Here is a 27,967-nt window from a genome sequence, read left to right as displayed (position 1 = left end):
AGTTTGAAAACCACTGTTGTCCAAACTCTTGTAAGCAGAGCTTTATCAAAGCACCTTCATCCAAATACAAATTTGTACTGTTCTTAAAGACAGATTTTGGTAGCTCCCTTAGATTTCCCCATGATGCATTTGGATGCAGTCTCAGGATACAGTAGCTCCTACCATAAGAATAGATTTCCAGGCGCAGCCCAGGTGGCTCAGCGGTTTAGTGCTGCCTTCGGCCCAAGTTGTTATCCTGGAGACCTGGGATCGAGTCCCACGTCAGGCTCCCTGCATGGAGCCTGCTTCTCCCTCTGCCTGTGTCTCTGCCGCTCTTGCTCTCGCTTGCTCTGTGTCTGTCATGAATAAATAAATACAAATCTTAAAAAAAAAAAAACCAGATTTCCAAACATGCTATTTTCCTTTTCTTATTTTAAGCACATCACGTCTAAGGCTTGCCTCTTGTCAGAAGTCTCAGTGGCCCTGTCCCCACTTGGCAGAGATCATCTTTGAGGCTGAACTGTGACCATTGGCTGTCCTTTCTCTCCTGCTTCTTCATTGCGTCTCTCTTGTTCATCTGGTTGCTCCTGAGTCCTTAAGGAGACCATCTCAGTTGAGCATGGTAGTTTGGAGTCTTGCAGCCATGCCAGCTGGCCCCTTCCCTGAGGGTGCACAGTTAGCTGAGCCTGCCATCTTGTCTCACTTGATGGGCCCAGGCTTCCACAGTTCTCTGAAGGGTCAGACTGTTAGCCAGGCTGCCCTTCCAGAGAAGAGATCTGATATGGACCTGCCATCCTATTGATCTCAATTTGTCTAAGGCTCATGTATATCTGTACCGTAAGGGTTAGGTTCAAGAGCCTTCAAGCCTAGGGCAGATGGGATTTCTAGTCTGGAGGACCTGAAAATCCCTTTGTGTTTCTGGAACCGTGATTCAGATTTTAACCATTGCATCAGCCCTGAGCATGAGTTGAAAAACCGTTCCAGGATTATATTCTGCTTTCTAGTATGGCCATTCTTAGAGGGACACCCTCATGTGGAACAGAAGGCTGCCAGGATCAGCATTCAGACTGAGAGATACGGAGGCAGAGGGTCAAAACTAGCAGCTGGCTTTTGTAGAACTCCATGCTTGTTTATGATTCTGGGAGGACGGGGACCCCACCCTACCCCGACCAAGCACAGCCTCTCAGCAGCCCAGGCTCTGCATCTCAGGCCTGGGGAGAGCATCACAGCCATGCTGGACAGCCACATGGAGCTAAAAGCAAGCACTGCCTGTGGCCAGCACACCTCCAAGAACCATAGGGCAAATAGTGACAGCTCATTTCTTGCTTTCAAAGAGAAGCCTGGCTGAAGTTGGGGCCTGACCTCAGAAGAAACAGGATTGCCTTCATCTCAGACCTATCCAGTGATGGTGGCTCTGCAAGGACTTTGATATGCTCACCAGTGGGGTCACAGGTGAACTCTTAGAGAGCTCTGACTGCCATTAAACCTAAGAATTGGTGGCCTTACAGAACTCATTTAGGATGTTCACATCTTGTCTTCGGCCCCTCAGCCTGGGGCTTCTGATATTCAGTAACAGAGGCAGTAAGTAGCCCTTGATCTGCCCTTGAATTTTTAAAAATCTTAGATACAGTTGAGTTCCAGCAGGGTCGGGACTCCCAGCAAAGCCAAGGCCTTATTTCCTGTCTTAATTGATCGGAGGTATGAACAGCAATCCCATTGTTAATTGGCTATTCACGCATCACCTGTGATTTGTAGCGAGCTCTCCCTCCCACCACCAGAAAGTGCAGCTACAGCACCTGTGTATATGTGATGCACTTCCAGAGAGATGCATGCTTTCTGGCTGTTTCTCCTTGCCCTCTTGCTGTGTTCCTGTGTTTCTTATGCTTCATGTCATTGATTGCTTTGGGTATGGGGGCACAGGAGGGTTATCAGATCCAATAACTCTCTCTTCACCAATTCCTTGTTGTAGACTATTGGGGAGAGTCTTATTACAGTGACCTCATCGACTTGCATCTGGGTGGTATGTATAGCAGTATCTGTTGCTGACACTAACCTTGCTGAATCCTCCCCCTCTCCCTCCCCCCCCCCCCTTACCACTGTCCCCAGTCCCTGCTCACAAACAACAAGAAGGAATCATCCTGATAACCAAATGGCAAAAGCATAGGCCCTTTTCCAGCTCATAATAGAGTAGCATGCTGGATCCTCCACACTGTCCAGAGGAAGATTTGAGATAGGCTTTGCTGCCCACGTTCTTTTAATGTTTTTATCATGAAAGTTCACATACTCTTACATCTCACATCTGTGTCCTGGTCCCTCTAATACTGTTTAGTCATCTGACAGTAGTAACCCACATGTACACACACTCACATGTGCTCATATTCTGTCTCCCTCCTCCTCCCTCTCCCCTCACCCCCTACCCCCCCAAACGTGACCTCTGCCCTGATCTCATTCTCATTCCTTACAACCTGTAGGTATCACATCCACTAGGAGCCTCACTGCCAATCATACTCAAGAACCAAACATGTAAAGAACTCAGCCTCACCCGTTTTCATTAGGGTGTGTTCATGTTTCCCCTAAAAGATCCAAGTGCATGGGAAAGGTGTCATTTGTGATCTCTGCCCACATTCGCTGAACTTGAGGCCGTGTTGACGTGCCTATAATAATGTCCCTCCCTCCTTACTGTGTCAAGGAACTTACTTTGCAATTCTTTTCAATGAAGATAGAAAAAGTGTAAAGCAGTGGTTCTAAAGTGTGGTTTCTGGACAAGCAGCATCAGGAACATTATTCAGGAGCTTACTGGAAATGCAGATTCCCATAGGATATTTCCTATCCCAGATCTTCTGAATCAGAAACTCTAGAGGTAAGGCCTGGTTATCTGTTTTAACAAACCTTCCAGATGATTCTCATGCCCCCTAAAGCAAAACCACTACCTTAAAGGAATTTAAGATTTTTGGTGTCTTGGCTGTACTCACTATTTGTATTAGATTAGGGGAATAAGGAATCTGTGAGCCTCATTTCTAGACATTGGGCAGTTTTGTCAAGAGGAGTACCAAGCAGCTGCTCCTGAGATTAACCACGGGAAGCTCAGGCTGCTTCTTGGAGTTACTGCATCCTTGGATGGACAGTCTGACCTTTTCACCTCCCCTTGCAGGCTCTTTGACTAGAAGTGGTCTGAAAACAAAATCTAGCAAAGATTATCATCTGCCATTTTTTTGCCATGATGCCATCTTTTAAAGAGTTACTTGTGCCTCGTTCATTTAAAAATAAGAAGCAATTAAAAAATTAATTAAAAAATAAAATAAAATAAAATAAAATAAAATAAAAATAAGAAGCATAATTCTGTGATTCCTCCTGTACAACAGTGTCATATTGTTAGAGGACTTGGAGCAGTAGGAAGCAGGCTCTTGGCCTCCAGTGGGTTGGGCTTTCTGCGTACCAGTCCCTGGGGTGCCATGGATTCCCAGCCCTCTGCAAATCCTTCCAGTGCTCCAGAGCTCCTGGTGTGTTCAGGGACTTCCATACTTGTGGCCATTGATGCTGCAAAAGGGCTGATGCTTGCATTCCAATTAACAAATCCCATTTCCTATATAATATCCTTGACTCCTTTTCCTGGCTCCTAACATGCCCCGGGGGATGTTTATGTCAATCCTAAAGGAATCTCTAGTGTATGAAAAATATTTTTTTTAATTCAAAACCTCCTGTAAAAAAAAAAAAAAAAAAAAAACCTCCTGTAAAGAACTGTCAAAACCCATTTCTTTACAATTATATTCACCTTCCTTCCCAGCTTAAGATCCTGCTGCCACACTGATCACCTCACATGCCTCGTTTTGTCTCTTTGCCGCCACGTGCCCCACCCCCACCCTGCTTGAGTGATAAAATGTAATTGGCTGTTTTCAGTTCTGTGTCCTTGACTCGATAGCAACTAGCCTCTCAGGTTTAGAATTCCAACAGATTTCAGGGAAAAAAGGTAATAAAAGGAAATGAAAAAAGAATCCCCAGGGTGTTCTGTGAGTTGTAAAGTTCCCCACCATCAAATACCTTTGAGCCCCTGCTACTTACTCGGTTCCCATCAACTCGTCACTTCCTCTTCTGCAAGCTCATTATGATTTCAGTGTTAAATTTAGACTTCTCTTGTGATTCTGTTCAGCATATAGAGGCTGCTCTGCCCAGCCAATGAAGCAGGAAAAAAACCATCCATTCTGAAGGCAGTAATTTGTACCCGAGGTACAGAACAAGAGCCTTGGCCCCTGCTTCCCACCCAGCTCCAGGAGGAAAACAGATGCCAGAATTGGGTCCCTCTTCAGTTTCTGCTGATGTTTCATTGTTAGAATACTATAATATTCATTATTGGATAGGGGGGAGGGGTTGTCCTTTTGAAATGTTGGAGCCTGATTGCCTCTCTGCTCTTGAATCCCCAGAAAGCCACAGGGTAGCCCCATCGCTGGGCGCCGGCACCCATTCTCAGGTGAATGAGATAGAGCTCCAAGCTGTGTCCACATGTTAAGAATTCCATACCCTTCCCAGAGGATTGCAGACTCCTGATCCCTGCCCCGAACTCGACCCAGTAACCTGTATTGCTTTTGGGAGGTCTTTCACTGGCTCTTGGCTATTTTAAGGCTCCGGGCCTATATTTAAAGTCTATTTTGGGAGCACCTGGGGTGGCTCAGTTGATTTAAGAATCCCACTCTTGATTTCATGATCTCAAGGTCATGAGGTCAAGCCACACATGGGGCTCTGTGCTGACCCTGGAGCCTGCTTGGAATTCTCCACCTTGCTCTCTGCCTCTCCCTGCTCCTCATGTGCACAACACACTCTCTTTTCAAAAAAGAAAAAAAAAAGGCCTCGTTTTGAGCCACAGAGTATAGAAAATAAAATCTCTTCTCTACATAGTTCAATTTTTTTATTTCAAGACACCATTAGAAGGACACATAATGAACCCCAAACCATAGAGGACCTGTCTCAAAGTGACCTGAGTCCCCTTCCCTTTCCTGCCCCAGGACACTGAGGAGGCAAGCTCTCCCTAACTAGTCCAGACACCACATTTTGTTGCACTAGGACAGATAGATGACTGGAAATCTTTAGATAAAAAAAGCCTCTCTTCAAAAGAACTTTCAATTAAAAATATATATCTCATTTCTCATTTTCGAAGACCTCCCCACCTGATTTATATGTCTCAAAGTAAAATTGAAAGAACATGAGTGGTTTAGAAATGTAAGAGAGGACTGAAACGTGGTCTTTCATTGTTGCTAGTGAGTTGGGGTAGAGGCACAGGGAAGGGAAACCCACCCCAGGCCTGCTCACTTCCCTCCCTTCCTGTTCTATTGGCTTGCCTCATTTGGATGTTGGTACATTTTGTATTTGTTTGACCTGAGCATTATTAGCCTTGCTCTGTTTTTGCTTAGGAACTTTAAAATCCTTGAGATTTCTCTGTATTCTAATGTGTGTGTGTGTGTTTGCAAGTGTGTGTGTGTGTGTGTTGGATCTCCATTCTTAAATGATTTTTTTCCTTCTCTTGGGGGGGAGGAAGGTTTCATTTATCCCCTAATCCAGAGATTCTTTCTACACTGAGTTATAACACGAGACATATCTTAGCCCTGTCTACCTACGTATGTAGACTGGGCCTGCTAGACCAGAAACCTTCCACCCTGTCATGATGCCTGCTTACCACTCAGCAGCATTGCAAACCAGCCAACTTGATTCCTTCTTAGGGCCAGAATGTTTCTTGTTACCTCTGGGTTTGGGATTGGGTGCCTCAGCCTTGCAGTGTGAAGGCTGCCTGAAGTCAGGGGCATGGCATTGATCCTGAGGAGTCAGAACAGGCAGCAGAATAAAACACCTGGCCAATCCTCCATTGCTTCAGCCTTCATAACCTGAACAACACAGAAGAGAAAATCAGTGAAAGCCTCATTCCTTAATACGTGAATCACAAAGTTCTCCCAGGCCTGGGCATGTGGCTTTCTGCAAGTTTAATCTGGTAGATTGAGCGTGGGCATGAAAGGTAATGCCCCTGAGGTTCCTTACGGAAACATGAACAACATTCTGGTAGTATCTGTAAGCATGAATTGTATAAAAAGCTACTGCTGCATTGCTGAGTCAGCTGTCAGCAAATGTAGTGGCATTACAGCCAAAAACAAGTGTGAGAAGTGAGAGCCCCACCCAGGCAAGATGAAGGCTACAGTCTGGCCCACAGAGACAGGCCCAGAGCTACCATGGTGGGAACATGGAACCATGAAATATGACTGAAAAATAAGGATACCTGTGTCCCATCCATGACACCTTGGTGCTTGTTGTTCAGAGGCCAAAAGGAAGTGAAAAAGAATCTCTTCCTTTATGTGGGATTTTTCATAAATGTAGCTAGAAAGGGAGTAATCTAACCCAATGCTACTCTACAGATTTTTACATGAAATAAGCTACAGTGTATGAAAAGGGAAGGTGTTGGGCTGCGGGGGTGGGTGGCAATCTTGAGCCTATAAAAGGGTACTATTTCTGTTGATGTTGGTGAGCTGATTGTTTGGAATTCCATATTCTCCTGTGGAAATGCTGTTACAGGTGGTGGCTCAGCTCTTAAAAAGCCCATTGTCCTCATAATATACCTAGCGCACCGTACTAGTATCTAGTGCACAGTGCTAGGCTATGACATTCTAGGACATAACCATGATTCCGTGGGGGAAATGCAGAGTTCCAGGCTGGTGCCTTTGGAATCTAGGTATCTCCCTAGCCCATTGGCCTAGATGGTCTACCAGGTGCTGACTGTAGAAGCTTTAAGCCTATGGCAAGGGCTCTTTTGTCCAACAGCAGGAACCAGGAGCCTGTGCAGTGGGAAGAGATAAGTACCTGGGATGAGGCAGATGCCCACAACTGTTTCTCAGCTCCAGCCCAGACCTGAACGTCGCCTTGATTTTTGTCCAGGAATCCTTGACCCTGGCCCACCAACTTGCTCCTGGACCGGCCCTGGGCCACATGAGAGGCAGGGCCTAGAGTGAGCTATCCAAGCCCATCAGGGCCAAGCAAGAGTGTGGAGAACACCTCAACCCAGGATTCGGGTCCTGGCTTCACCCTGCGCCCAGGAAGGTCGCTAATCCTTTCGGCCTCTACAAAGTAATGGGAGGGAGGGATGACATTGCCACCTTCCCAGGTCTACCATTCTGAGTACAGTCTACATGTGACAGCTCTCCTCCCAGCTGCTTCCAGTAGCTACCATTTGTTAGGTTTGCCCAGAGCCTTTGTTGGCCTTCCAAGAGGGCAAGCCCTCAGTTCAGAATGGGAGAGGAAGATGTAGGCCTTAGTCAGGCTGTGCCACAGGTAGCTATTTGGAGCCTCAGATCCCTCATGTGAAAATAGAGTCGTTACGCCTGTCCAGCCACCTGGTCCCCGAGTAAGGCTCAGATGAAATAATACATACGAGAATGCTTTGAAATGAAAGTGCTACTCATGCTTATTACATGCAGCACACGCAGCTTCTTTTCAACATTCAGTGGCCCGTCTCAGCTGCCCCCAGTGTCAAGATGAGTAGGCGCTGGAGAACTGTTCATGGTGGTCACATCTCAGAAGGAAGCGCTGTCAGAGGAAGTTTAGTTTGCTGCTAGGTAGAAGGTGGGCAGGTGAGCTTGCAGCATCCTGAAGGCAGACAGAGCAGTCCAGGGTGAGAGTATAGACCTGCCAGTGAGACACCCCCATCCGGGACCAATTCTGGGTTTGCTCAGAAGTGCCGACTAAAGTCTAGGGGACACAGAAATAGTTTGATAGGCTGTCAGTGTGGTGCCCACTGGAAAAACACACAAACCAAACCTATCACCATAGCATTTTAAAATACTCATAATAAAATTCTTAAACTTGTATTTGCCATAAGGTTGATGACATCTTTGCTCTTAGGACTAGTGGACCAAATCATCTATTTCTCATCTCCATAAAAGGCACAGAAATTACACTCAAAATCACTTCACTACCTCTGTGCTTCCCTTGCATGATCGTTTCAGATTCAAGTCCACATGGAACTCCTTTCATTTGACTGATTTTTTTCCCTTGATTTCTTATTTTTAAAACAATATTTATCGGGTGTCTTTTCTGATTATAAAAGTAGTATACATTACTAAGATTTTGGAACACAAAGGGATGTCTGGTGAAGAAAGTCATAACCATGCATCCCATCTACTCAATCTAGCACTTCTCAGAGGAGTGACCCATGCCCATTCTGCCTTCTGCCTTATAACTGTGACAGTGTCTTCTCTTTTTTTAAACTTTTTTTTTTTAGCACTTGCTATATCTGATGTCCCTTTACTGATTTCATTTTCTAATTTCTGTTCTGAATATGCTGCTACCTTGTATTATCTTCTATATTGGAAAGGGTATATGAGGATGTGGTCTACATTAAAGGAACTAACTGTTTTATTTTATGATATCCAGAAAGTAGAAATGCATTTTTAAACATACATGCCAGTACGTGGGCTCAACTGTATTGGTGGTGTATCATATTGGTATCCCTTATGAATGACCATGGCTACCATTCCATTCTGCACCAATATGTCTTTGCATGTAATGTCAGTACCAGGAAGCAACAGAGGTTGTTCATTGACATTGTATTATCTATCCAGGTATTCTGAGCACCAGCATAGAGTCTACATTTGAAACAAAGAAGGTTGAATGTGGATCAGCTCTAAGCAGAGAAAGGAGCCCTACTCCCCTCCTCCAGCTCATCAGCTGGTCCCAGGGACGTCCGTTTAGAAGCCTGGATGTAATCAACATTGCACATGCACGCATGTGCACACTCTCAGACGGGTCTCTGGCTTTAGTTTTGAAGTTTGATCTGATACCAGATTCACTGTGCACAAAAGCACTCTGATGAACGCTAAAGGGTTTAAAAGAAAGGGAAAATGTGGTACCTGCGTTTGCAAAGCCGAAGGGCCCCTCAACCAATAGCTTGTCTATCAGGCCTTCCTGGGGCCAAAAACAGCTATTTCTTAAACCCTGTTCTAATCCTAAAACCGCCTGTGCTCCCTACAGTCCTGAGGCCGCTTCTCTGAGCCTGTGTGTCCTGTGTGTGCCCTGGTGGTTCTGTGATGGTCCCTTGCTGGGCTCCACTCCCTCCCCCTCTCCCTAAGTCACCCCCAGGTCTCCCTAAGTCTTAGACATGTCTCTCTGAACCCTGTCTTCTCTCAGTTACCCCATCCACAACTCTTACCAGCATTGTTACTGTGAGTTTTCAGTATGTCCTGTCAGCTCACCCTTTTTGGTCTTCCAGTCCAAAGTGTGGCAGCCTTCCCCCAGCTGTGCCATGGATCCCTCTGTGGAGATGCAGGGGCAGAAGAAAAGGGGGTGGTTGGCTCCCTGGTACATGGTGGGTAGTGACAGGGACTGGTACAAATCGCCTCTATTTCCCTCAGTTTGCCCCAGCTCGGAACTCCGAGCAATGCCGATGCCCGCCCTGGAAGCCTGTCCCAAGACTAGGTGCTGCCTCCGTAGACTCCGAGGTCTTTCTGTGGGTGCAGCTAATCCAAGGGTTGCACACCCCTTTTCACCACTTAGACTTACCGCAGGCTACTTTTTCGTAGAGCGCGTGCATCTCTGGTGGCATCTTAGAATATTTCACACAGGGATCCCTGGGTGGCTCAGCGGTTTGGCGCCTGCCTTCGGCCCAGGATGCGATCCTGGAGTCCCAGGATCGAGTCCCGCGTCAGGCTCCCGGCATGGAGCCTGCTTCTCCCTCTGCCTGTGTCTGTGCCTCTCTCCATATGTCTATCATGAATAAATAAATAAAATATTAAAAAAAAATATTTCACACAGGTTTGGTTGGTAACCTGAGGTTATCACCTGCAAACCTAGGAGCATTGTTGGGCACATATTTAATGATGGACTGTTCCACGGAGGCAGGCAGACCAGTCCCGGGGGCTTTGGGTATTTTTGAGGAGGGAACCCAATGCCAAAAACCCAAAAGGCCACCGTATGATGATATCCAAATGCTCCCACCCTCACAGTAGAGAACAGAAGAAGAAGGGGCAGCCCACCCACCCCTAGAGCTGTCCACCATCGCCAGGGAGCACGCGCATTCCTTTTTCGGGCCACATGCCCAGGGCCTGGGTCTGCTCTTATTCAGTTTCCATGCCGAAAAAAGGACTTAATTCATTTGTAGACTTTGTTTCCCTTGTTTCTGCTTTTCCATTTCTTGTATTTTTTTCTTTTCCTCCTGTTGTTCCTTTCTCACCTCTTATGCTTTTTGTCCTCTGCTTGTTTTTTATTTCACCTTCTCCCTGTCCCTCTCCACGTCCAAACTCCTCTTCCTCCTCCTCTTCCTCCTCTTCCTTTTTTGTCTCTCTTTGTCTCGTCCTCCTCCTCCTTTTCCTTATTTGGTCCTTTTTGAAGTTGAGCCCAGTGGCGGGACTCCACGGCGTAGACCTCTCTCCTTCTGCCCTTGCTGTGTCCAGGAAGGTAACGTAACCCACCCCCCCATCCCCACTGCCTCTCAGGGCTTGTAGCAACACTCATCAAACAGGGACCCGAAACCCAGCTGTTCCTCTCTTTTTCTCTGACACTTGATAGCCTTGCTATAAAATTCCATAAGTATGTGGCAGTTTCTTACAAAGTACAGTATCCCTTTGACTGTCTTGGGGGGGGACTGGGGGACATAGGGAAAGCAGATGGTCTCTGGGAACAGGCCTTTGAGGCTGCAGCCGAACATCCTGTGAAGCTGTGCCACCATTCATGGTTGGACCTTTCAGACTCCAATCTAGCACATAGAGGGGCCAGGGACACAGGTGGGGAACCTCCTACTTGTGTGGCAGAGATTTGTATTGGTGGAGTCGAGGAATACTGTCCTTACAAAGACTGGTCTATATAAATGCCCCCAAGTTCTTTTCTTAAAAACAAAACAAAACAAAAAAAAAAACACTAAATGCAAACTTCTCTACCCTGTGTCTTGCTGAGTGTGTGTGTATTTTTTTTTTAAGTTTGTCTGATTTGAAGTCTGTTGTGATAAGATTGTTGTTGAAAAGGCATGTGGGAAAGGGAAAGGGAGTGTGTCATGACTAACCCTTGCTAACCTCTTAACTCTGCTCTTCATGGCGCTCACATGTGACTTTCACCCATCCCGCCATATATCTTTGCTCATCGGCTGTGAACAGTCTCTACCATAGCTCATGAGCAGTGTTCAGATGTCTCCCAGTGGAACTTGTCCTTGCACATGGGAGGTGGGAAGGAGGGAGAGCCTTCCCAGTGCATTCCCAGCTTGCTGCACTGGACAGCTTGCATGCCTCAGGGCTCCATCTTCCATGGCCATGTGGGCTCACTGTGCAGAGATGCTCAGGAAGGAATGCATGGAACTGAGCTGTGGGCTGCTTTAAAAGCCAAAGGACCAAGTCTATTGGGTCGGGTAAGGAGAGCTTTTGTCCCCAGACACTCCAGCACTCCCCAGGGGCAGGCTTGGCTGGTCAGGAGGGAGTTGCTATCTTTCAGAGCAGGACTCAGGGACAGGACTTCACCTTAAAAGTGCAGCTGCTTGTGCACTCAGGCACAGTGCATACACTGCCCCCTGCTTGTGTGAGTGCATTCACATCTGCCTCTCCAGAGTGTGGCCCCAGTTGAAAGACTAACTGGTGTGGGCCTCCTGCGTGTCAAGCAAACAACACAGCAGAAAGAGAGCTGTCTTTGAACAGTGTGCAAGGAGGTCAGTGGGAAGATAGGAGAACAGTGAATGAGGAGCTTGATAGAAGAGTGTTGTACTACCTGAGCGTATATTCCAGATGTCTTTGAACAGTGTGCAAGGAGGTCAGGTGGGAAGATAGGAGAATAGTGAGTGAGGAGCTTGATAGAGGAGCGTTGTCCCACATGAGAGTATATTCCAGATGCTTTTGGGTCAGCCAAATGAGTCACAAAAATGGAAGGTACTTTGGAGGATCTCCCAGTCCAGTGCCTCTTAACCTGGGGCCCATGGGTGAACTTCAGGGAGCCCGTGAACACCCTGAAGTCCTATATAAAGTTATTGGATGTGTACACATGTATTTTTCTAGGAAGAGAGTCCCTAGATTTCCTGAGCTTCTCAGAATGGTTTGTAATCCAAAAATATTTCAGACCACTGGTACAGTCTGTCTTCTGCCTATGGCAGGATCCCGCTTTGGCCATGAGCTCCTTCGTGCTCCAGGGAAAAGGAGTGTGTTCTCTCCTTGGGGAGTTTGGTCCCTTGGAAAGTTCTTCCTCTGTCCTTCTGCTCAGTTAAGACCAGCAGGGACAGACTGCCCCCAGTGGAGACTTAGTAGCACCAGCCCCAGAAACTGCTGCTGGGCTGGGCCAAGCAGAGTAAGCCCTGCCTTACTGAACAGTCTCCAGGGTGTGCTGGTGCCCTCAGCCCTGGGTGAGAAACCTGGTAGCCGGCCTGGGGTGTACTACAGGTACCACATGGTATCATCTCCCTGATTGGAATCTAAAGAAATGAGGAGGCCTCCGTACCAGTGGCTCGGAGAGGGGCAGTAGCCCGTGGAAAGAGCTGGGTCAGTGAGAATAACTTTAAGGGAAGGCTGACCGCAGTTTATCAGTTTGCATTTGCCAGACTCTCGAGACTGGTGTTCCCAAATAGTCCTAGTACCTAGCAAGTACCAGACAAATATGAAATGAGTGAAAAAAAGAAGAAAGGAGGGCAAAGCACTTAAAACATAGGAGGAGGAAACCACTGAGCACGAGAGGCCAGATAGGCCGTGACCAGGTTCCCGGGGGCAGGGGTGCAGGCTGGGCCTGGGAAGGACAGGGGTAGAGTGCAGACTCTGTTAGGCTCGGGGCATGGTGCCCCCTTCCATGGCTGTAGGCAAACTTTGGACCTGGCTTGGGAGTGTTCCGGCAGCATCCTGCTCGGCTCTCTTTGCACATTTGCCCCTGTGTGATGACTCCTGCTGGCCGGGGTAGACAGCAAACACTTTCTGCGCCTGACACATCCTCTCTCTTGGCAGGCATGGGCAAGAAGGATGACCCCAAGCTGATGCAGGAGTGGTTCAAGTTGGTGCAAGAGAAGAATGCCATGGTGCGCTATGAGTCGGAGCTGATGATTTTGTGAGTGGCCTGAAGTCGGGGACCCAGCTGAGGGGGGCCTGCAGCTCAGTGCCTGTCACGACAGGAGCACAGCTGCTTCCCAATTTAGGGGGTGGGGGACTGCAGTCCTTGAGTCATGTGCTTGTCTTCCTCTCTCCTCCCAGTGCCCGGGAGCTGGAACTGGAGGACCGGCAGAGCCGACTGCAGCAGGAGCTCCGGGAGCGGATGGCGGTGGAAGGTGAGGGGGCGGGCCTGAAGGGTGCCTGGGACAGCTGGGTGCAGGCCTGGCCCCGTAGACCTAATGTGTTCGGCCACTGCGCAGATCACCTGAAGACTGAGGAGGAGCTGTCTGAGGAGAAGAAGATCTTGAACGAGATGCTGGAGGTGGTGGAGCAGAGAGACGCCCTCGTGGCCCTGCTTGAGGAGCAGCGACTCCGGGAGAAGGAGGAGGACAAAGACCTGGAGGCTGTCATGCTGTCCAAGGGCTTCAGCCTGAACTGGTCCTGAGCTCTCCCCACACCATGTACGGCTGCTCTGTGGCATCCACCTGACCCAGGCTGGGTTCTCCCCAGCCACCCGGATGAGAGATCTCAGAAAGCCTGGCACCTCCTGGGAGTTTATACTGAAATGTCTATGTGCCTCTTGAACAGTGGGTCAAGTGTCTGTGCTGTGGGGAACCCCAGGTGAAGATGATGATCTGAGGTGGCACGGCCTCTTTGGAAGAGGCCCACCCTGACTTACTGCTCCAGAGAGAAAGGGGAATACGGAGCATCTGACATGTGATGTGGGAAGAAAGGAAACCTGCACGTTCCCTGTGGACACGTGGACATGCAGTGACTGTGCTCCTCCTTCTATAGGAGGAGAGAAGACAAGGAAGCTGCTCCCTCTCCGTCAGAACCACAGCCACTGGAGCACCCCTCCACAGAGCAGAAGGGGCAGCTGTCTTCACACCTCTGGAAGCATTTATCCCGGGGAGGTGAGATGTGAATCGAGACCTGGGAGAGGGACAGTGGCCCAAAGGTCAGCGCCTGCCCCAGCATCGCAGGGGGAGCTGAGAGTGGGCTGGCTCCTGAATTCATTATGCCAGCATGGAGGGCCCAATAGGGGTCTGCTCCCCACCCCCTGCACCACACACTGGACCCCTAGTGGCCAAACGCCCCAGGCCTCTCACTGGCCATGACCCGAGGCCTGTGGATCGCTGCATTCTGCTTCTAATTCACAACAATTCTGACACTGGAAAATACTGACTTTGGGGGACATGATGAGGCCCTACATTTCAAGCCCCCAGTTGACAGACAGGCATGACTGTTCAGCGCTTCACGTTGGGGCAGAAGATTATCTTTTCCCTTGACGTTTTTCTTGTGTTTGCACATTGAAAGGAAGCTGTCAGCCTGGCAAGATGTTCAGCCGCTTCGGACCCTTTATGTCAATTAACTTATTTTTTTAATACTTGAAGTAACTTCGTTTTTATATCTTTATTAGAGACACTGATCTCTTGGCACGTGGTGTTAGAGTGATGGAGGCGCGACCACATCCTCCCACACAGTCCCATCCTGTACTGACTGAATGCCGGTCCATCCATCTATTTATTAGCCATCTTCATTGTGCTGCTGCCCCTGTTGGCATCAGGGAGCAGCTGAGACCCTCACATGGGTTCTCAGTCCTCGCTCTTCTGCCCCCACCTGTTTCTTGCGGTGGGGCCCCTCGTCCTTCACCAGTTCACTCTCACTGTAGCACCAGACTCTTGTGTCTGTCTGCACCGTCCATTTGCTGAGGGTACATTTCAGCACCATGTGAGGCCAGGCCAGAGGGCACAGGTGCCACCCGCCTCTCCCTTGAACCCTGGCTCGCAGAACCCTTTCTTTTCCCCCTCTCTCTGTTTCAGTGCCAGGCTTTCACCTCCTGCAGCACATTTATTAGAGGTAAGCTGTTTTCCAGGCTGGCGGCGTTTGCTGGGACCTTGTAATCCATCTGGCTGGTGAGAACGCCCCCAGCCCAGCTTCAGACCCAAGAAGGTAGAGACGCACATGTTACAGCAAGGATTAGAATTCAGGTTGGTCCCGCACAGTTGGCCCCACCCCGAACCTCCTCTGCACCCAGATTTCTTGGGGAGGCAGGGGACCTCGAGCACTCTATAACTAGTTCCTTGAGCCAAACTGCTCATTTCCTCTAGTTCAGCCAGAGGCTGACATTGTACGGCCTACAGAGTCACAGTCTGAGAAGATCTGGTGGGCCAGGGCTTATCCATGCACAGAACTGACACACAGTCAGCCAGGGGAGGGTTCCTGTCAGTGCCAGGCCAACCCAAAAGGGCCCTCTGGCAGACTTCCGGTGGAGAGGGGCCAGTGTAGGGCGGACAGAGGGCTGGCAAGCTCTTCAAGGTGGCCTGGATCCACTGTCCATGCTGACGTGGGGCTTCCACGGGCGCCCGCACCACCCTTAGCTTGAACATTCATTCTTATTACAAAGGAGCAAAGAACTTGTCTTACTCTTCACTTTGTCCAAAGCTGCCGTCTCTCCTGTGGAAGCCCAAGAGGTGTGCCTTGAGCAACCGTCCCAGCTCTGACTTCACTTCCTGTTTTCTGATCAGGCAGACAGTCCATGTTTACTCTCTTTCTTAAAAAGGCAAGAAGAGGGTATTCTTCAGCCCTCCAGTAAATTTGGACTTGAGACAGGCTCATAGCCTGTGTGGCCTTGCCCCTAACCCTCTTGAAGGCTACTTGAATCCACCGTAGCTAGGAACGCCCCAGGAGACCGCCTCCATCCCTCACAGCTCCTGCTGACCCTGGAACAAGGAAGCCCCGCCCGAAGTGGCGGGTGGGGATATGGCTGCGCTGGTCACTGTGCGCAGCCTGAGGAGGCAGGAGCAGCACACAGACTATCCGCCCTTGCTGCTGGCCAGTACCAGTCGGCCTTCAGCCACCCCTGTGTCCTCGCAAAGCACACACTGCTGCCTGCAGTTATTAGAAAGGAGACTGAAGACCCTGCAGAGAAGCTTCCAGAATCCACAGGCCTCCAACATGTTCCCAGTTCTCCACTCCTCACGGTGTTAGGACTTCAGGCTATAACAATGCATCTTTCTGTTAAAGCTCTCATTTTATGACCACTAGTTTGCAGTTGATTTGAGTACCCTGGTGACATGCTGCATGAAGTGTTTTCCAGCTCTGGAAATGCGTGCAGCTCCAGGAGAGTTTTCTCCCCAAGATTTAAGTCCCCTTGAAGGCAGGGGACACAGGACATGAAGTGCCAGAGCTTGAGTGAGCCTAGATACGGGGATCGTACGGCAGGCAACCAGTTCAGCCTCACCAGTGGGAAGGCAGCAGGCACCCCCACTCCTGAGTCTCAGGGGCTCCCTGCCCAGGAGGTCTGGGCCTTTTGCCCCAGAAACCATCTTCCAGTTGCTTTTGACCAGCAATGTTAGACTATTCTTTATCCTTTCAAAAGAGAAAAGATTTTTTTAGTGGGGCAGGAAGGAGAGTTCAAAGAAAAAAATTTGAAAGGAGGTAATAACTGAGCTGCACAGGGGAATGGGCCATTTTCTGTGCAATAAAAGTTTTTCAAAGAAATACAGAGTGTATTTCTTAAGTCATTTTACCAGACTTGTCCATGAGGCAGGATGCACTTCCACATTCCAGCACCTGCCATTTCCAGGTAGATGGTGTCCACGCAAGTCATTTATGCATCTGGCATATATGTGGGTGTGTGCACAAGCTTATTTAAAGAACACAACTTTTTTTTTTAAGTTTGTGCTTTTTTTCTTTTTTTTTTTCTCTTTTAAAGTCCTTATTATCCTAGTTCAGCCATCAACTGCTGTCACTGGAGAAAATGCCTAAAACCACTTAGCATGATAGCAGCTTATTCTTCAAAACCAAGCCTCGATGCCCTCTTGAAGAGAAGCGGCATGTCCTCTGAAAGAGAGGTTCTTCAAATCCAAGTGAGCCTGTGGTCCTGGTAGCCTTCTGTGCCTGCAGCCCTCTGCCCTTTGACCTCCAAGCCCAGTGGCCAGGGTCTGCAGCCTCCAGGCCTAAATCACTGAGCTGTGTCGTTCCACAAGGACATTCAGCATAGGGTTTTGGAGAGATGATATCACCTTTTTTTGAACTGGATCGTCCCCAAGAGATTGAAGGGAATAATCCTGGCCGGCTCTTCTCTCTTAGCTATACGAAACCTCTTTGGCTTGTGTCCAAATGGAGACATATTCCAGCTCTTTCCTTCTCCCATGGTGTGATGATTTGTCACCACCCTCAGAACTAATCCCAAGGGCACAGTGCTTCCCTCCAGTGCAGTAAGGGCAGCAGGGAGAGAAACAATGGCACTGGATGGGTGGAGGTGGGTCATGCCCAGCCGACAGGTCACTGCCACGGAAGCTGGTTCCCAGAGCCTTGAAAGGCTTATTGCCACCTACCCCCAGAAAGAAGAAAGGGGCCTCTCTGACACAGACATGGACATCTTAGGTAAAATATACATATAACTAGCTTGAGGGAATGTTCTGTGGCAATGGTGCATGCCTGCTGGGAAAGATGAGTTGGTAGTCACCTGTGCTGGTCTCAGCCACCTTTTGTTCTTCAGGGGGGCTTGCTGGGATTTGAGCTGGATAAAAGCAGGATTTGGCCACAATTCACAGCAGCCCCAGGCAGTAGGAAATGAGGATTGCTGTTTTTAGGCAGGTAACCAGGAAGGTAGACTGCCCAAGCCCCCGTGTAAGCACCACCTCAGGAGCACATACCCCCTTCCTTCCAAGAAACTACCTTGTCTTACGGCTCTGACATCCCTTCTGAACCCTAAAATCTTCCTGGTCTTTTCGTAGGGGTCAGAGTGAGAAATGGTAAGCAGTGAATGTGCTGTTTTACTTTACATGAGCTGGCCAGCCTGGCCCACTCACGGAGCCGCCCTCATCTTGTATTACCTGCTCAGGAGATCACCCTTCCGACAATGCTCAGTGAAGAGGGTATGAAGCCATCATCTCAGGTGGATTATTCCCCCACAGAAACGTCAGCCCAGGGGCCAGAGCAGGGCCTCATGCACTAAACCATGGAGCCTGCTAGGCGGGATTCCCAGGGTCACAAAAGCCTTTCACGGACACTCCCAATGGACCTCCTGTTGCTGCTGAACTTCACCCGGTAACTTCTGATGAGAGCCCCGTGACTGTGTCCCCTGCCCTGAGGTCATCTTGTAGGAGGGGCAGAAACGGGGAAGCCACAATCCTGGCTCCTGTGGGTAGGTCCTGTGTGCCATCCACCTCTTAGCAGCCACCTGCTACCAAGACAAATGTGGAAGAGGAGACAGCATCCCATGACGCATGCACGTATGTGCACTTGGGCATGCACACACACAAGCATCTTCCATTCATAGCATGGCCTTTCTGAAGCAGAATGGACGTCTAACTAGCTCTAAAATAGGCTGAACCTAAGAGGGCCCAACTGCGTGGCAGTCGAGGCTCCAGGCCAAGGCAGGATCCGAGTTGAGGATCTTGTTCCAATGAACAGCCTGGTGTGTGGAAGACTACAGTTGGATGGAATGGTCTCCAAAGTAGGCAGATAGACCAGCCCCCGGATCCAGGGCAGGGGTCATCTGGAGTGCCCAATGCAAGTGTGGGGCTGCCTCCTGCAACCCATGAAATGAGAATGAAGCTTCAGGTGTCCATGTCCACACGTGCGAGAGTGGGAAGGGAAGGGAGTCGGACGTTCAGGCATGAAGCTCATCCCTACTCTTCCCTGACTTCGGAGGAAGCCTTAAGCAAATCACTTACTTAGTCTGTGCATTAACCAACCCACAGGATTGTGGGGGGGCAGGATGTCCAAGGGTTTGAGATTCTGAATCAGGGCCTTTGTAGATGGACAGACATCCTTCATGATGGTAACTAATGTTCACCTTGAAGAAACCTGGGGAGGACTGAGGGAAGCCAGTCCCAGCACCTTTAAGGGCTGGCTGCCAGCTACCTAGGTTCATCGCACATCTATCTGGTGAGCCTGCGGAGTTGTGCATTTATTTTTAATTACTTAAAATGCTGGGCTGAATCTTGTTTCCTCTCAGGAACTTAACTTACTCAACACAGGTTGCTGTAGATAGGCAATGTGCCCAGAACCTCAGATGGGTGGCTGCTGGGTGCTTGCCTGAGGCCAGGTGATGCTGAGCTTGAGTCAGCACTCAGTGCCTTACTGGGAACAAACCAGCACCCTCAGCTCAAGAGAACAGCCCCATCTTTTCCCTCCTGCCCCATTCCACAGCCACCAGCCACCTTCATCTTAAGGCAGCTCCAGCACACCCGCTCTCCCAACAGTGGCTCCCAGGCATATGCCCTGGGTCTCTGGGCCTCCAGAGTCATTATCAGGGATATGGGATTCGTGCAAGTGAAAGCTAGTATGTATCAGTGTTACGATGCTGATCAAGAGCCAGAAGAGCAAGGGTTCACTTACACACACCCGAGACAACTGGGACACCGAAGTGACAGGAAATCATGAGTTTTTCTGGGTAGGGAAGCCCGGATGAATACCCAGGGTCTGGCAATGAGGCCTTCAGTCTGTCTCCTCAAGAGTTCAGATGCCAGGTCTTTCCTGTGGGCAGAAAAAAAAAAAAAAAAAAAAAAAGGAAGCATCTGACAGCCAACAACCCCTTCCCCAGATGCATTTTATTTAACATTTTTTAAGAATGCTTTTAAAGAATTAAGTACCATTTTAAGATGCAACCAGGGCCGGACATACTTGGTACCAGCCTTCATATTGGGACAATACTGTTTCTGGCCCTAGTCATTAATGTTTTAGGTCCCCATCACATTGTTCTGAAAGCCACCTCTAACAATCTAGGCGGGGAGGTAGGAGGGGCTGGCGCGGAGGGTCGTGTCTGAGGCTGGAAGGTGCTGGCCCTGGGTCAGCACCTGGTGCCTTATACCAGTTTGGGAACAAACCAACACAAGTCGGGAGGACACCCTGTTCTTTTCCCTGCTGCCTCATGTACAGCCCAGGGGGTCAGAGCTGGTAGAGAGGCAGTGACCCCAGAGTGTCTCTTCTGAATAAATCACCCCAATGTGGCCTTGGACCCTGTTCCTGGAAGATGCAGAGAGCAGCCCCGGGACCCTGCCAAGTTCTCCTGGGTGAAGATAGAATTGGAAGAAGCATCAAGAAAAGACAAATTTTCCGAGACGCTGTGCCTGAGGAGAGTGGGTAGAGGGATGTGGCCACTGCCGACCGCAGGGATTGACGTGGAAATGTAACATAGGCTCACGCCTGTGTGTGGGAAGAGCCCTGCCCGCCCTGTCGATGAATGTCAGTGTCATTAGTGGAAGGGAAAGAGGGAAACAAATGGTGACTTTCCTTCGGCTGGGCGTGGTGGAGTGCACATTACCCTCCGGCTGTTTGCACCCCTCCTGTGGCCAGCAACCAAAATAAAGCCAGTCGTTATTTTGTTCTTCTGTGTGGAAGATGATCGTTTCTCCCCTCAAGCAAATTCACACCCTCACAGGGGCTGGGATGTGCCCATGAAGCCAAGGGTTCCGGGGACGCTTTCTCTCCTTGCGGGGCCAGGACACTGTGCCCACCCAGCCCGGCCTGTGGCAGGGCCTGTGTCCACAAGGGTGGGTGAGCCATGGTGCTGCTTGTTGCTCCTGGCTCCTTCCTCTCCCCCCGCCGACCCCCCCGCCCTGCTCCAAGCTTTCCCCCTGCCCCCCACAGCTTTGTTTGGATTGGAAAGAACCCAGCTAGGAGAATATTCCCACCTGTTCCCCCTTTATATTACTGTGTATTTTGAAAAAAAAAAAAAAGCAAGCAGAAAAATTGTCTTTCTGCCTGAGCTGAGGACCTCCCCCCCGCCCCGCTGCATCTCCTGCTTTTTTGTCTCTGGATGAACGGGAAGTTTTGCTTCAGTACAGTTGTGGCTGGCGGTACTCATGGAGGAAGGGCATCTCTGCTGTTGGAGAAGGTAAGATGAGAGGGTCTTAAGGGCAATAAAAAGAGGACATGGACCCAAAGCCTAGCTCTGTGATCGGGGGATGAAAAACCAGGAACATGATGATGTCAAGCCAGGACTGTGGCAAGGAGACAGATGTCGATGGGTTGACCCAGGAACAGAACCGATTGGATGGCTCTGAATAGAGTGCAGCCCCCAGAGCCCTTCGGAGGGCGGCGGGGGGTGGGGGAGGGCCAGGGCCTCTCCCAGAGGCATCTGGCAGCCTGGCCCCCATGCCCAGCCTGCCTGGGGAGTATGCACATTCTCCCCTATCTGGGCAGGAGTTGGAGAGCTGGGGCTCCCGGCTGGCACAGTGGGCAGCGTAAAACTCTTGATCTCCAAGTTGTAAGTTCAAGCCCCATGTTGGGTGTAGGGATTACTTATAAATAAAATCTTAAAAAAAAAGAAAAAATAGAAGAGTTGGAAGCCAGTGAAGTGGCTTAGCGCTTAAGACAGGTGGAAGCTACAGAACAGTGTCGGCACCCTCAGATCTCCTGCCCCAAGCGCCGTTCTTACTTCTTCCTGGAGAGGAATTCTCGAAAGACCTAGGGGAAGAACAGAGAGACACAAGCACTCTCCGTGGATTGGCCATGATAGCAGGAAGTAGGGACAGCTGCATGCTCCTGTCCAGCACGCTAGTGGCCGAGAGAGACACTGACAAGCCCCCCTCCAGCTGAGCTGGGGACGGTGCCCTGAATCTGGCCACCAAGGAGTGCTCACACTAAACAGATGTGTTTGGGCCTTCACCTGCTGGGAACTGACCTTGGCTTTGAGAGCTAGGCCCCAAGTTCAGCCACACAGCAAACCTTGTCTGCAGTGCACCCTCTGAGCTGCGCCATGGATATGCTCGGTGCCATGGATTTGGATGGGTCCACTGTTTGGTTTTTTAAGATTTCTTTTTTATTACTATTCATTTGACACAGAGACACAGAGAGAGAGCATGAGCAGGGGAGAGGGAGAAGCAGACTCCCTGAGGAGCAGAGAGCCTGATTCAGGGTTTGATCCCAGGACCCTGACATCATGACCTGAGCTGGAAGCAGAGGCTTAACCTGCAGAGCCACCCAGGCAGCCCTGGATTGGTCCACTGCTGAAACATTTCCCATCTCTTTTTCCCTCCAAGCCAATAGTCCTTATTTTGTTCTTCTGTGTGGAAGATGATCGTTTCTCCCCTCAAGCAAATTCACACCCTCACAGGGGCTGGGATGTGCCCATGAAGCCAAGGGCTCCGGGCACTCACAATAGAGTGCCCCCCACCCCCTCCCTTTTCCCTTCTGCTCTTTCAAGGACCATCCCAGGTGTCTGACCCCCTTCTCTCCCCCACCTCCAGCCAAGAGAAGTTTCTTTATTGGAGGCCACTTGGCTGTGTGAAATGAGTACTGGCTCAGCTTGGCCGCTACCTGGCTGGCTGACCTTGGACATGGCTCCCCAAACCTGTTTTCTACCCTTGAAAGGAGAAAGTAAAATTCACTCTCTGACCTGTAAGTGGTTGTGGGGCTGAAAAGAGATCAGAGACGTTGAGTGCTCTGAGTCGTGGGGTCACTGTGCCTGTCTCTCCGTGGCTGCTGGGTCACACGGTCACACGCTAGTCACCAGAGCCACGCACAGGCAGAGGCTGAACCCAGACCCACAGGCAGACACACTTATGTCCCAGGAGGCAGAGGAGCAGCTCTTGCCCTTGCGCCTGTGACAGGAACAGGCAGCTGCTGCTCAGGAAATCAGTGATGACACCCAAAGCTCAGTGTAGTGTCGTAGGAAAGGAAGTTGCAGGGTTGGTTGGATGGAGGGAAATCCAACAGAGGAATAAAGAGCCAGAAACTTCATGTGATGTGAGGCAGGTGTCTCCTTGCCTTCATGATTCAAACCCAGGCCTGGCTCTGGTGTGCATGAAGCCATGAGTCACCACCCTCTCCTCAAGGAATGCAGAATTCTTTTTTTTAAAAAATATTTTATTTATGCATGAGTGACAGAGAGAGAGAGGCAGAGGGAGAAGCAGGCTCCATGCAGGGAGCCCGACATGGGACTTAATCCCAGGTCTCCAGGATCAGGCCCTGGGCTGAAGGTGGCGCTAAACCACTGAGCCACCTAGGCTGCCCAGGAACGCAGAATTCCACATACAGGCACATGGCATCCTTAACCTGTGTGTCTCTAAGCAAAATTCTGGACATTGATTTTCCTTCTTTCCTTCTTTCCTTCTTTCTCCACATCCCTCCCCTCTGACAAACTGCCATGTAAAACATGCAACCCAGTCATGGCCAGGTCCCTGCCCCGGGGCCACCCCAGGATCCCCCACGCCTCCCTGTGGCCTGGTACAATTTAGCCAACACCCAATATTCCTGGATTTTCTAGCCCCTTGGGCCTAGGGAGGCAGCCCCCAGAAAGCCACTCTGCTAGAATTCCCTGAATGGAACCGACTCGATAGAAAGTTCCAAGGGAAAGACTGCTGAAGTGATACTGGAAATCCCAGACTTTTTTAGCCCAGTGCAGGCACTGAGTCAAAGCTGGACCAGAGCCCATATCTCCCAGCATCCCCCAGATCACACCTGCTCACACATACCAGGAAGGGCAGGAAATACACCGGATGTCATCCAGCTCTGACAGCTCTCTGTGTGTAGTCACAGGTATGAACATCAACTGTGGCCCATGGGCCCTGGGCCTGGAAACAGCCTTCTTTCCCTCTTGCCTCTAGCAGGTGTTTGGTTTCCTCTCCCTAGACCCTCCTGCCTTTTTTTTTTTTTTTTTTTTAAGATTTTATTTATTCATTCATGAGAGACACAGACAGGTAGAGACACAGGCAGAGGGAGAAGCAGGCTCCATGCAGGGAGCCCGATGTGGGACTCGATCCCGGGTCTCCAGGGTCATGCCCTGCGCCGAAGGCGGCGCTAAACCGCTGAGCCACCCGGGCCGCCCCCCTCCTGCCTTTCAAACCCCCGTGTCTTTCCTGGCTCAGAGCCTAGACTCTGTGTTGGTGGGAAAGCTCTTGGATGCTTTCCTTCCCGGGCGTCTTGTCCTGGCTCCTGGCCCTGTGTACATACTTCCGAGGAGCGGGGAGTCATGCCTCCATGTGAACCGCTGTTCCTGTGCCCCGCACTTCAGCTCCCCTTGGGCCTCTCACACTGGCCTCTCTAACAGCACCGTAACCCAATGTTTGTTCCTGTGTGTTGGTCCAGGGCCCACCCAAGATGGGAAGCCCCTGGCCTGGCACTTCTTTGGGATCCCACAGTGGAGTCCTGAGTCGGGCACAGAGTGGAAGCTCTGAGGTACTTACTCAGGTCTGAAGGGTTCTGAGGTATCAGGAGACAAGCCGTGGTGTTCTACCCTCTGTTAGCCTGGCTGTTGGTTTTGAAAGCTTTGGACGGCTCATGTCCCCTCAGCCTCGACTCCTATTACAGAGTGAGTGGTTAGGGATAACTAGATATGTGCATGCTACTCTGTGCAGGGCCAGGTCCCCATCTTCCCTGCCACACTAGAAGCTACACATTCATACCCCTTTCCCACTCCAGATCTCTGTTGTCACATTCTGTTCCTAAGGATGGAAAGAGCCTTGACTTCATGAATTTGGAGTCAGCTGGGTGCATCACAGCTGTTGGCTTTCATGAGCATTGCAGGCTTGTGGAAACTCTGAGCCTAAGATCGGCACATCTGGAGAGGTTGGGTGTAGGGGTGCTTGTGGGAAGTGGTCACCAGAAGGTAGAGCGTAAGCCCATCTGCCACCTGGAGCTCCCACCCCATGTGGGCTTATCTCTGGAGGAAGTCAGAGGCTTGGCCTCCTGCAGTTTGAAGGAACAAGATGCCATCAAAGCAGGAGCAAGAAACGACTTAGCCAACATACACATATACAATATACCAGGTACACGGGACCAAATGCAACCGGGCAGCCACAGGCCTGTGCTCTCAGAGCTCAGTTGACAAGGCTCAGGGCACTGGCCTGCTACCTTTTTCATCCTTTCAGTCTCCCAGGGCCAGGCACCCATGGCCCCCTGAGAGCCCAGAGGCAATACTGAGCACCAATCCTGCCGGGAAATTAGAGGCACCTGGAGAAGTTCATTACGGATTCCGGGCCTGGGGGGTGCAATCAAGTAAGGCACTGATAGGGAGGGGCCATGGAGGCAGCTGGGGATGTGACAAGGGAGGGAAGGGGGTAGGGGTATGAGTAGACAGTCCCTCTCCTCGCCTTCCTTCCCCTTTGTGCCCCTTCAGGGGCCCCAGCTATCAAGCTCCTGCTCCCCGAACCACCTCCCTGCACCTTGGCCTTGATTCCCAGCCAATCACGTGCAGCTGCACAGAGATGCTCGGGAGCCTCTGCAGGGACACCAAGGAATAAGTGCAATGGCAACCGTTTACTGAGAACTCACTACTGTGCCAGACACCAGCCCAAGACTTTTCTATATCCCATATATTTAAAATACAACTTTGAGGCAGGTATTCTCATTTTCCTTTATAGATAAAAAATAGGTAATCAGGAAGCTTGCTCTGGGGCCTGAGCTCAGGGAGAGCCACTAGCCGGCTTTCTTGGGGTGGCCACTAGTCCCCCTGCTTTCAAGCCCGGGAATGCTAACACCTTCACACTTAGGTTTCTGTGTGTCCTGAGAGCTTTCCTTGCTCATTCTGACTTTATACCTGATCAGTAGCTGTTCCCCTTCCTTTCCGTTACATAAGCAGGGTACCACTCACTGTGTGTAGAGGCAGTATTACCCCTTTTCTTGATGAGCCTCAGAGCAATCAGGTTATCTAGGGCCGCAGAGCTGGGGAGGAACAGAGCTGAGAGAACAAGCTGCAAAGGCTGCACTCTAAACCCCGGGGGTAAAGGCCTGCTGACCTCCCTCCAGCCACCCTGGGTGGCCTGCCCTTACGCCTCCAGTCCACAGGACCCCTCTTCCCTCCAAATGCCCCAGCGCCCCTGGTTCGAGGCACACGCATCAACGCATCCACCTGTTCTGAGCGCTCACTGCTGAGCCCTGTGTCTGTGCAAAGTGTGCTACTGAGCTAAGCTGGTGGCCCCTTCCAACTCCCCAGCGTGGCCTCTTCTCACTTTCCTCTCCCCAGCACTCTCCTTCCTGACTTTCCATCAAAACCTGTCCTCTAGGATGCCTCAGAAACTCTCTTACATTTTTACAAAGAATAAAAATACATGGGGCGCCTGGCTGGCTCTGCGGGTAGAACATGCGACTCTTGATCTCGGGGTCATGAGTTCAAGGTCTCACATTGGGTGTAGAGATGACTTAAAAATAAAATCTTTGGAGCACCTGGATGGCTCAGCCAGTTGAGAAGCCGACCCAGTTGGTTTCAGCTCAGGTCACCATCTCAGGGTTGTAAATTGGGCTCCACACTCCGTGGGGAGTCTGCTGAAGGATCCTCCTTCTCCCTCTCCCTCTGCCCCTCCCCTACGCTAGCTCATTCACTCACTCATGCTCTCTCTCAAATAAATAAGTCTTTACAAAATAATTTAAAAATCTTTAAAACAAAGAAGAAAAAAACAACACATGAATGTGAAAACAACCTTGAAAAAGAAGCATAGGGGGATTGCCTGAACTGTAGTATGACCTACTTTGAAGCCATAACAATGAAAACCATGCGGTATGGCTGGAAGGACAAGCAGACTGATGGTGCCCCAGAAGGAGCAATCAGAGGGACCATGGAAACTCAGGTCATGATTAAGGAGGCCCCATAAATCTACAGGAAAGATGAATTGTTTTACAAGTGGTGTTTGGAAAGAAACTTGGCTCACCATATAGAGAAAATGAAAACAGTCTCCTTTGTAACATTACATATAAATGTAGACTTGAGGTGAATTAAAGACCAAAATTCACACAAAAAAAAAACCCTGCAAATATATAGACTAGAAAAAATGTAGGAGAAATCTTTAACCTAGAGAGAAAGGACTTCTTTCCCCCCAGTTTTGTTTTTTAAGATTTTATTCATCCATTCATGAGAGACACAGAGAGAGAGAGAGAGAGAGAGAGAGGCAGAGACACAGGCAGAGGGAGAAGCAGGCTCTCTGCAGGGAGCCCTATGCGGGACTAGATCTGTGACCCCGGGGTCACACCCTGAGCCAAAGGCAGGTGCTCAACTGCTGAGCCTCCTAGGCGGCCCAGGTTTGTAGGTTTTGACTCCCTCACGCCCATTATCATGGTACCAGCCACATAATTGGTGCCAAGAAACACTTGCCCACCATTTGGGGAAAATTTATGGGTAAAGATACCCTTTTCGTGCTATTCCTTTGTTCTCTACTCCTAGGTGGCCTTCGGTGAAATCCCCAGCTCTCTGTTAATGTTCCCAGTACTTTCTGTTCAACCTAGAAAGAGCCAGTGAGTTGTCTCCCACACAAACCAGCCATGCAGTGCAGGTTTTACTTCTAAGAGCTTGTTGTCTTTGAAGTGTGATTTGAGAGGCTAAGCGTTTCTCCCTCCCTTCACTGGTGCCCAAGATGTAACCGCGAGAGATTCATTCACCTGCACTCACTATGTCACGTTCCCGATACCCTTTTTAGAGGCTTTTCCCTGAGCAGCAAAGAACACTGCTACAGGAAATGGAAGGACTCCTCCAGGAAGCTTCGAGACCTTTGAGACCCAAGAATCTGCCTCCATGCCTGCCCTGCTTCAGCATCAGCTGCTTTTAGCACTGTGGCTTTCAAACATTTTATTTTTTTTAAAGATTTTATTTATTTATTTATTAATGAGAGACACAGAGAGAGAGAGAAGCAGTGACACAGGCAGAGGGAGAAGCAGGCTCCATGCAGGGAGCCTGATGTGGGACTGGATCCCAGCATTCTGGGATCACATCCTGGGCCAAAGGCAGGCGCTCATCCACTGAGCCACCCAGGTGCCCCCTTTTTTTTCCAGGTGCCCCTTAAATTGGATTGTTTATGAGTGTTTGTTTTTTGTGTTTTGGGGGGGTTTTGCTATTGAGTCGTATGAGTTCTTTATATATTTTGGATATTAACCCATTATCAGATATAAGATTTGCAATTATTCTCTCTCTGTAGGTCACCTTTTCATTTTGTTGATGATTTCCTTTACTGTGCAGAAGATTTTCAGTGTGA

The 27,967-nt window shown here is 49.9% G+C and overlaps 1 protein-coding gene across 24 annotated transcripts in view; it reads left to right on the top strand.

Moving 5' to 3' along the window:
- Positions 1 to 20,391, top strand: part of MICAL3 (microtubule associated monooxygenase, calponin and LIM domain containing 3) — a 266,829-nt gene extending 246,438 nt beyond the window's left edge. For 13 of the 24 annotated variants that reach the window (XM_072766389.1, XM_072766399.1, XM_072766396.1 and 10 more), the window contains 5 exons: positions 1,949 to 1,999; positions 10,336 to 10,401; positions 12,909 to 13,008; positions 13,152 to 13,225; positions 13,310 to 20,391. In XM_072766389.1, coding sequence (XP_072622490.1) covers positions 1,949 to 1,999; positions 10,336 to 10,401; positions 12,909 to 13,008; positions 13,152 to 13,225; positions 13,310 to 13,494 — 476 coding nt within the window. In that variant the 3' untranslated portion in view covers positions 13,495 to 20,391. The remainder of the gene's footprint in view (positions 1 to 1,948; positions 2,000 to 10,335; positions 10,402 to 12,908; positions 13,009 to 13,151; positions 13,226 to 13,309) is intronic. The other 11 variants (XM_072766402.1, XM_072766407.1, XM_072766410.1 and 8 more) reach the window with 4 other exon arrangements.
- Positions 20,392 to 27,967: the final 7,576 nt, after the last annotated feature.

Source organism: Vulpes vulpes, chromosome 8, assembly GCF_048418805.1.
Source record: "Vulpes vulpes isolate BD-2025 chromosome 8, VulVul3, whole genome shotgun sequence".
Lineage (NCBI taxonomy): Eukaryota > Metazoa > Chordata > Mammalia > Carnivora > Canidae > Vulpes > Vulpes vulpes.
Note: the sequence above shows the minus strand (reverse complement) of the source record. Positions and strands in the feature narration are given on the sequence as shown.